The sequence below is a fragment of the Pelodiscus sinensis genome, chromosome 1 (genome assembly GCF_049634645.1).
Source record: "Pelodiscus sinensis isolate JC-2024 chromosome 1, ASM4963464v1, whole genome shotgun sequence".
Lineage (NCBI taxonomy): Eukaryota > Metazoa > Chordata > Testudines > Trionychidae > Pelodiscus > Pelodiscus sinensis.
Window position 1 is genome coordinate 85,945,453 of NC_134711.1, and position 10,231 is coordinate 85,955,683.

Sequence of the window (10,231 nt, forward strand, 5' to 3'; positions counted from 1 at the left end):
AAACCTGTCTTTTGGCCACAAAACTGAGACTCTATGTCCTGAATGCATCTACTTAGCTCCCTCCCCCAAACACATAGTTACCTAAATATTGTTCAGGTAAAACAAGTCAAAGCTAATTTGCTCCTATATTCACCTATCAAAGCTATCATTCAATCACACTTCTCGTTGGTCCACTGTGATCAGAAATTTAAAGAAAATATTTGAATGTATATGCACAATGAGGGAATTTAAATGAACACAGAAGATTTTATTTGTGCTTTCTGAAAACTATTCAATTCAATTAATAAACTTACGTCTTTGACTATGTAATTATTTTATGCATCACCTTTCCCCCAGTATTATCTTGAAATTAAGTTAAAAGTGAAAATATTAATCCTCTGTAAAATGTTATAAATTATTTAAGAACATTTTCTTCAGCCTTGTAGTGCCACATTGTAAACGACTATGATCATGTTTTATTCATAAGAAATGTTTTAATTGTTAAAAGATCTATGAATGTGAGAATATTTTATGGGAATTAAATTTTTTTCTACTAACAATATGTTCATGAAGTATCTAGATGAAATTGCACAAAGTAGGAAAAATGAACATTGTTTTAGCACCGAATTAAATGTTGTTTTGGAAGAGTCAGGAAAAAAACATCTGAGTTCCACTCTTGCTCTGAAAGTGTTTCCTTCTCTTTTGGCCTTGACTAAAAGACTCCTTTCCTCTATTTCGTTTTTCCCTCTGTAAAATGGGACTATCCTGTTTCCCTATTGAGTTCAGAACCATTTTGCCAAAATATATGATTAAAGTTTGCAATCATCTAAACAGTACTGTACATATATATGAAATATTAGTATGGTTACAGACTATCATACTTCAGACCATTATATGAATCTAAGGTGATCCACTTGCTATGTACCTTAAAAGTGAAATAATGTCTCTGTCAACATTTATGTAGAGATGTTTAGAATAAACATTTCTGTCTTGAGTTGGTAAAGGAACTGTCATTGTTGCCCATACCCGGGGATAACAAAATGCAGTTCAGTTTTGCTTGGTAAGTGTTAGACACAGAATTATTATTGTGATTATGTTATTAATAATATTGTTAAAGTCTAGTAACTTGAATCTTCAGCTAGCATCTTGCCTTCTATCTTCACTCCTCCACTCCTCAACCCCTCCCTAGAAAAAAGCTCTCCTGCCCTACCTAACACCCTCACCCTTTGTTGAATGCATCTACCACCACATGTCATCTGGGTCTGGCTCCTGTATTCTTGTAATAACTATCAGACTCTTACTACAGAAATACAGGTTGGACCTCCCTGGTCCTGCACCTTGGAGATCTTACTGGTCCCAAGACTGGAAGGTCATTTATGGCCCTCTGCTGCTGCCCCTTTGCCCTGCACCCTCCCCCGGCTTTTTCCCAGCACAGCTGAGCCAGTGCTGGCTCAGGCCAGTCCCCCAGGAACCGCCCTCTGCCCCCCCTGGCTCCTGCACTCTCCACAACCACTGCTCCCCATCCCATACATGTTGCCGGACTAGAGTAATCCGGTATATAGAGGTGCAAACTGTATATTGTTTCATATCATCAATTAACAAAAAAGACTGGGCACAGGTGGAGAACCATTAAAAGACTTGTCAGAAAGAGACAGGAGTGGGGGAGGTTTCTCCATATCCAAACGCCAGAGGCGTAAGCAGAACTCATGCGCTATGTGAAATTCACTGTGATTTCCCAAGCGAACAGCTTTGGAGCGATTCGCAGCTACGCTCACAACGCACGCTTATGCACACATAGCACAAATAAACGGCCAAAGCAGAAAACCAATCTCAGTGAGGGGATGAAAGAAGAGAAAGGCACATCACTGTGACCCACTCCCGTCCATGGCCTCTGTGCCGCATTGTCTGTAGCAGCGCCCCGCCCTGACTCAAGCTGCGGCAAATGGCGACCAAAACAGGAGAGATGGGCCGAGGAGGGGGAGGAACGGGCCCGGAAACCTGATTGGTCAGATTTTGCCGCAGCCTCCAAAATCTTTGAAACCCAGAGAGGAGCCTTCTCAACCCCAAACAGCCGCCAAAGCGCACCCCAGGGGCACAGAGACTAGCACGGCGGAGCGTGACCGCGGCTCGTTATTTTAAACAAGGGACAGAGGCGCCCAATAGAGCAGGAAAACTGGGGGCTCCACTCCGCTTCCTGGGGGCAGGCTTGAGAAGGACTCTCCGCACCCTAGAACTGACAGGCAGGGTTCCAGGCATCGGCTGGCCGCGGCGATTTCTTATTTATTTTACTAGAAAGCCTCGGGGTGTACAATTCTCGCAGTGAACAGAGACAGGCGGGTGGGGGAGGGGAAGAGAGGCGGGCTAAGAAGCCCGCCCTTTTTCTTTTCAGTTCTCAATCAGGTCGCCAAGCACACACACTACACGTCGTCTCGGCTCTGCTAAGGTGCCTTGAGTCTGCTGTCACCATGTCTGGTCGCGGTAAAGGCGGGAAAGGGCTGGGGAAAGGGGGTGCTAAGCGCCACCGTAAAGTGCTTCGGGATAACATCCAAGGGATCACCAAGCCGGCTATTCGTCGCTTGGCTCGACGTGGAGGCGTGAAGCGTATTTCGGGATTGATTTACGAAGAGACCCGCGGAGTGCTGAAAGTGTTCTTGGAGAACGTGATTCGGGACGCTGTCACTTACACCGAACATGCCAAGCGAAAGACCGTCACGGCGATGGATGTTGTTTATGCCCTGAAGCGCCAGGGTCGTACTCTCTATGGTTTTGGCGGCTAAAGGGCTCACTAAAGGCGACAGAACAATACAGGCTCTTTTAAGAGCCCCCCACGCTTTCTCAATAAGAGCTGCGATCAGTGTGTTTTGTTCTCACGTGAAAAGTAGACATACAAAAATATTGAATGGACACTAAATACTTCTTTACACTAAATACATTTATGTAAATGAGTATGGGGCATTAGTTAAAATAGCATGTGTACTTTTCAACATTACAATTAGTGGTTACGTCCTTGAATGGTAGTATTTTAACTTGAGGGAAAATAAGTGAAACATGAGTAGCTGCCTTCCAGCTATCGGTATTAATTATTGTATTAGGAGAAAGTTTAATTTGACCTAGTGTAGTTTGTGACAGATTTTATGCATTCCCGAGCAGCATGTTGGCGAACTCGCTTAGCTATGGCTTTTTTTTTCTGGAAATGAGCTCAAAATGTTTACAAAGCAGTTAAATGATTCCCATGAGTTTGTTGAAGGTACCGGGTCACAGCTAACTTGCTTCAAATCTTTGTAAGCAAAGATGAAGTAACTTCTTAGTTTTCCTTTGTTTCTGTAGCCCTGTTTCTGGGCCTTAATCACAGGTTCGCGTTTCTTGGGGGCGGGAGTAGATTTTGGCAGTACTGGTATCTGAAAAGATTTTTAGTATCTCTATTGCTCAATTACAAAGTGAAGATAGTAGTGGATGGTAGGGTTCTTCTATTTAGTAGGATGCTCTGCAAATAAAAATAAGTACATTCTTTGTATTCTTATCGGATTCTATAAAAAACATAATTATGGACCCACCTTAACAGACTAAACGCCCTGAAAAACTGCGCCTAATCACGTAGTTATAGAAGCACTCATGAAACGTGTTGCAAAGATAACAAAATGTAGAATTTCGCTAATATTGTCTTTTGCAACCCGTTAAACTTATTGGCACCAAGTTTTAATTGTTTAAAACTTGTGGCTGTACAAGCACTCATGGTACTTTATCTGTAGAGCTGTTCGCATTTACAACAGAAATGGCCATTATAAAAGCCTACAGAACTAGAAAAAAATTATTCAACGAGCAGTTTGGTGGTACGTTAAATTAACATTTGGGGATCAACTTTTGTGTGCTGGAGCCCACTTCGTCATATGCGTGCTATTCATTTTTTGTAAAACCTCATATTATGAAAGTAACTCTTATTGTGAAAGCGTGGGGGGGGGGGGGGGGGGGGCTCTTAAAAGAGCCTATATTGTTCTGTTGCCTTTAGTGAACGCTTTAGCCGCCAAAACCATAGAGAGTACGACCCTGTCGCTTCAGGGCATAAACAACATCCATCGCCGTGACGGTCTTTCGCTTGGCATGATCGGTGTAAGTGACAGCGTCCCGAATCACGTTCTCCAAGAAGCAAAATGCAGGACAAGGTAGCACTTTAAAGACTAACAAGATGGTTTATTAGATGATGAGCTTTCGTGGGCCAGACCCACGAAAACTCATCATCTAATAAACCATCTTGTTAGTCTTTAAAGTGCTACCTTGTCCTGCATTTTGCTTCAGCTACCCCAGACTAACACGGTTACATCTCTATCACTGTTCTCCAAGAACACTTTCAGCACTCCGCGGGTCTCTTCGTAAATCAATCCCGAAATACGCTTCACGCCTCCACGTCGAGCCAAGCGACGAATAGCCGGCTTGGTGATCCCTTGGATGTTATCCCGAAGCACTTTACGGTGGCGCTTAGCACCCCCTTTCCCCAGCCCTTTCCCGCCCTTACCGCGACCAGACATGGTGACAGCAGACTCAAGGCACCTTAGCAGAGCCGAGACGACGTGTAGTGTGTGTGCTTGGCGACCTGATTGAGAACTGAAAAGAAAAAGGGCGGGCTTCTTAGCCCGCCTCTCTTCCCCTCCCCCACCCGCCTGTCTCTGTTCACTGCGAGAATTGTACACCCCGAGGCTTTCTAGTAAAATAAATAAGAAATCGCCGCGGCCAGCCGATGCCTGGAACCCTGCCTGTCAGTTCTAGGGTGCGGAGAGTCCTTCTCAAGCCTGTCTCCAGGAAGCGGAGTGGAGCCCCCAGTTTTCCTGCTCTATTGGGCGCCTCTGTCCCTTGTTTAAAATAACGAGCCGCGGTCACGCTCCGCCGTGCTAGTCTCTGTGCCCCTGGGGTGCGCTTTGGCGGCTGTTTGGGGTTGAGAAGGCTCCTCTCTGGGTTTCAAAGATTTTGGAGGCTGCGGCAAAATCTGACCAATCAGGTTTCCGGGCCCGTTCCTCCCCCTCCTCGGCCCATCTCTCCTGTTTTGGTCGCCATTTGCCGCAGCTTGAGTCGGCGGGGGGCGGCTGCGAAAACCAGGGGGCTACGGGCGGGAGTGGGCCGCGGTGCTGTGTCTTTCCCTTTCTTCATTTCGTCACTGCGATTGACGTGTCTGCTTTGGTGATTATTCTAAATAAAAATATTTTGAGATTGTGAGCTTTGCTATGAATGATCGCTCGCAAATGACATTGAGAGAACTCATCTCTATTCCAGCGAGGCGAAAAAACCAAAGCTGTAAATTAAAGGTGGAAACATTTTTTTCCTTCTGTGTGGAAGGGGTAATCGCTCTATACCGTATTCTTATACGAAAATTATGTAGATACTTATTTTCATGATTACAATATAACAATTATGAATAATTAGTTTAGATAATTGAGAAACAGGATTGAGAAGGGAAAGGTGAAGGAATGCATCATCCATTTCTAATTTGGCCTCTGCTGCCATCTACTGGCTATTTCGATTAATTAGTTGTAATCGGCTGAGATTTTTAATGTCATCTTTCTGTTTTCACTTTTAGTATTTTATCGTTGTTAATTTCTGGATCTACAATTACTTATACGTTGAATACTGGATTGCTTTTCCTATCCAGAGAAACAATGATCTAGCGATTCTGGATGATTTGTTTGAAACATTAAATATCAAATATAACTGTAGAAGTGAGTCTCTTATTTGAAATATGTACACATATGTATGTAAATTCAACATATTTACCAATCATCCACAGCAACACTGTATTAATACGTTTTGTGCTAATCTTTATTTCTTAAAATAAAGGGTGTGAGGAAGAGGTGAAAAAAGATTTCAAATGATAGTTCTTATTTTCTCAAATGAAAAAAGAATGGAGCACACTACAGGATATTTCACTGTAGTAACACGTGAAATGCTCCCATCAAAAATCTGCTAATCTTTTAGTTTACATCTAGATATCCTTTTCTTATTTAATTTCACTATGTTGATGTTCCTTTTTAAATCTCAAAAGTATTGTCTGTCATGTTCATACTAATTCCCAGTGAGCGGATTTACCTCTGTTACTTCACATGTTAATGCAAGGTCCTATATTGCTTAATTGTAAATGAGTTGTATGCCTTCCATTTATTTAAATGGAAGAATAGATGTCTCTGAATATTTTCCCCTTTCTTAACTTGTTTTATGATGTTAAATTTCATCTAGGAAATGTAGTCAGCTCTGAAGTAACAAAATAAGGAAATCTCTAACAACTTTCAGTATAAGGTGGATACATAACTGGGAGGAAGATTATTCAAAGAGTACTTAATAATAGTTTTCTGTCAGCTTGGGAGGGTGCACTAGACTGACTAGTAGCTTCCGACAGGGGGTCACTCCTGCATCTGTTACTATTCAGTATTTTCATTAATGACCTAAGTAATGGAGTGGAGAGTGTGCTAATAAAATCTGATGAGGAAAACAAGCTGGGAGGAGTTGTAAGCACTTTAGAGGACAAGATTAGATTTCAAACTGATTTTGAAAAAAATTAAAGAATTGGTTTTAGATGAAATCCAATAAAACAAGTGCAAAATACTTTACTTTGCAAGGGCAACTCTAATTCAGAGCTAAAAATTGGAGAATGCCTTGGTAGATTGTGGTACTGCTAAAAATTATATAATTGTTAAAATGGCTCACAAGTTGAATGTAAGTCAGTGGTAGATGGTAAAATGAAGACAGCTGGGAGACAAAGGGACCCTGTTGAACTTGCCAGCGGTGGGAGATAGGGCTGTGTAGCTTATACTTTGGTTTTCTTTTTTGTTTCCTTAAATTGCAAGCACTCTCAAAGGGAAAACCTGCATAGGAGGAAAACTATGTTTCACCATCACCACTTCTAGCTCTTCCTCAGACTCCACCTGTGGGGTCTCTGTCAGACAGGCATCCTGATCTTTAAGGCTTCCATCTAGACCAGTGGTCATCAACCACTGGGATCTACTGGTAGATCTTGGAGCCTCTGACAGGTGATCTTGACTGGTTTGGCCAAGAAGCTATCAAGTGATGCATGTCAGCTGCCCCTCTCCCCACTGCTGCACAACTCCTGCCCTTTGTCTTGAAGCTGTTCTCCTCTCCCATCCTGTATTCTATCTTCACAGAATGGAAATGGGGAGATGGGGAAGGAGTTTGCTGGCTGCTTTTGAGAGTGGTGCAGGGCCAGGGCAGGGGTGAGCCTTACTAAATCAACTACACAGGAGCTACCTGTGGTAAGCAGTGTCCAGCTGGAGCCTGCATCCTGAATCCCTATTCCAGTCAAATACTCCGTCCTGTACCTCAAGTCTCAGCCCTAGCCCTGAGCCCCCCCTAGACCCAAACTCCCTTACAGCGCCCTCTCCTTCCTCACAACCCCTGCCCCAGGCTCAGCTCAGAATCCTTCTCACACTCCAAATCCCTTAGCCCAAGACCAGAGCCTGCGCCCCAACCCTCTGCCTCTGCCTGATGAAAGGGAGGAAGGAAGGATGGCGTGAGCAGGGGTGGGGTCTTGAAGAAGGGACACGAAGGCGATGGGGCAAAAGTATTTGGGTTTGCGGTTGATCCTGGATTACACTTAAAATCAAAGAGTGATCTCATACTTTAAAGGTTGGAGACCATGATCTAGGCCTTTGTGTACATTTTCTGGGAATGCAGCCTGCATTGCCGTGACAATGAAAGCCAGGAAGGGAAACCACCAGGTAGGTATAGGAGGTGTCTGTTAGTGAAGTTCCGCAGGAATTAGGAAAAAGAGCTGCAGCAAGAGTGTGTTATCTATAGATCATCCAAGAGCATGAGAACTTCATTGTGAGGATGTACATGGAAACACCTGGGATGAGGATGCTTGCAAACGACAGCTAATTGCAGCAGCACCAGAGGAGAAAGTAGAACTGGCCATTTTGTGAGGAGGAACAGCTTGAGCAGTAGACAGTCTCCACTGTGGTCCCCCATTGGTCCAGATAAAGAACTAGGATTGACAACAAGAGCAGACCTCAATGGATGAGGAGCAGCAGGAGGAGGAGAAGTGATTTATTCCCAACCCTGGAAGGCTTATGGCTACGGCTATGATTAAATCACGTTGTTGTTTTTTTTAAATAAAAGTCTGGACAGGTCATGGGCAACAATCAGAAATTTCTGTTTATTGCCCATGACCTGTCCATGACTTTTATTTAAAAAAACGTGACTTAATCAAAGCCGTAGCCATAAGCCTTCTAGGGTTGGGGAAGTGGTGGATTGAAGCCAGCCTTGTGTTCTGCCCCTGATGCTGAAGGAGTGGCCCCAGAGCCCCAACTCTGATGCTGCTCCAGGGAAGAGGGTGATTCAGCTCTCCTTTACTGCTGCTCAGGGGTGGGGGCCCAGACCATTGCTACATGACCACAGCTCTGGGGAGACCAGCTGCCTTGAGCAGTTGTTGTACCAAATAAAAGCAAGCAGGATCTTATGAGGGGGATAAGGCAAAAAGCCACATTTATTGTAAAGATAATAATGAAAAATAAAGAAAAGATAGAAGCAAACAACATTGTTTAACTACTTATTCCTAACACTACTTAACCCTTATACACTTATATATATATATTATATATATATATATAACCATTCATTCATACATCCATTCATTCAAGTTCTGTGTATAGTTACCAGCCTGGAAGTTGCTTGTGACAGGATACTGGCCAGGTACTCTGTACACAAGTGATGGTAGTGGGGAGCGAAGTCCTGATCAGATGCGCATCTGAAGCTCCTGGTAGGCTGGCAGCAGAACCTTGGACTCTGATTCCATAGTTTTTTAGTCCAGTTCTTATAGGAATTTCTTCCTATGCCAGTCTATGGAAATTGCTGTATCATGCTGATGTCTCCAGGGTGGCTGCCAGGTGCTCATCAGTGATCTCATCGGGTGGACCTCCAGTTTCTCCACTTGACACCTTTTGGTTGCACTGGCACCTGACGCCTTCTTCAGCCCTTTGTTGCTGTATTCTCAGGCTGGCACCTCTCAGAACCATTCACTCATCATCCAAGCACTCTCTCATACATTCATACAGTATTTTGTATAATAATAAAAGTTGTAGTTACAGAAAGTTTCTGGATGGTATTGCTTAAAACATTCTCTGAGTGCTGAATAAAGTTACAATGTTTTAAAGAGAACAGGCCTCAATTAAGTAACAATGCCCTTAAGTCAATTACAGGGCTTGGCTCCCATAGCAGAGTTAGTGGCTTGACAATGCATTGTTACAATGTATCTCTGCAATGTCAATTTCAAGCAGCCCCTTGCACAAGCTTGAGTATGCCCTGGAGCGCGGGGGGGGGGGGGGGGGGGGGGGGGAGAGGGGGCTGTTTCTGGCTACATAGGATTATATTCTTAACAGTTAGGATTATATTTTTAACAGTTCTAAGTTACATGACCTAATATATTATATTCCAAAGGGACAATAATAATAATAAATCTAAACATTTAACAATCTTAACAAATAATAATAATAATAAGAAGAAGAATTAATAATAAATCTAAACACTAAGTTGTGGGGAACAAATTATGGGGAGTCACTTCCATTTGGAGGAATCATTTTCAATACATTAATATGTTATCCCTACACAGTGGCTGGTGGGGCTGGTTCCAGGGCCACCCCAGCTGTTTAGAGAGGGGATCTACAATTCAGAGAGGGAGGGTGGCTAGAGTCAGGTGGCTCTGGGGTCAATTGCACCAGATGTTGTAGAAGTCAGAGGTCCCAGAAAGTAATGGAACAGTGGCTTCTGTGACCACTATGAAAGACTTGCAGCCTTACTTATGACCACTACACCTGATAGAAGGAGACACAGTGCTGGTGGTTGGAGACTCCATTCTGAAGGGAATGGAGTTATTTATCAACTGACCTGACATGATGGCACAGAAAGTGTGCTAGCTGCCTAGCGCTCGCATCCATGAAAAGGTTGTTCAGGCTCATTGGTCCCTCTGATCATTGCTTATCAACTTGGACATTAATAATACTTTCTGGTCTGGTCCTGAGCAGATCCTGGAAGCTAAGGCAAAGGAGGCAGGGGTGCAGGTATTCTTATTTATCCTTCCAGATGTGCAGAAGGCCTCAGGAATGGTTTTCCCACTAGAAATGCAACCTTCCCTCTCTTGGTATTCACACCTCCCCATCAACTTGTGGGAGTGTGTCACATCCATCCTGACTGAATTGGCCTTGTTAACACTAGTCCTACACTTGAAAGTAACTCTCTGTTTTGGTATACTAAATCTGTT

The 10,231-nt window shown here is 43.5% G+C and overlaps 2 protein-coding genes across 2 annotated transcripts; one reads left to right on the forward strand and one right to left on the reverse strand.

Moving 5' to 3' along the window:
* Nucleotides 1–1,915: 1,915 nt before the first annotated feature.
* LOC102448415 (histone H4) lies at nucleotides 1,916–2,756 on the forward strand. Its single transcript, XM_075934785.1, has one exon. It carries the CDS (start codon nucleotides 2,445–2,447, stop codon nucleotides 2,754–2,756), a length of 312 nt encoding a protein of 103 aa, XP_075790900.1. The 5' UTR covers nucleotides 1,916–2,444.
* Nucleotides 2,757–3,890: 1,134 nt separating this feature from the next.
* LOC102448654 (histone H4) lies at nucleotides 3,891–5,438 on the reverse strand. The gene is made up of 2 exons (XM_075934790.1): nucleotides 4,296–5,438; nucleotides 3,891–4,113 (listed from the first exon to the last, which is right to left on the reverse strand). The coding sequence occupies exons 1-2, from the start codon at nucleotides 4,500–4,502 to the stop codon at nucleotides 3,994–3,996; spliced, it is 327 nt and encodes a 108-aa protein (XP_075790905.1). The 5' UTR covers nucleotides 4,503–5,438; the 3' UTR covers nucleotides 3,891–3,993.
* Nucleotides 5,439–10,231: the final 4,793 nt, after the last annotated feature.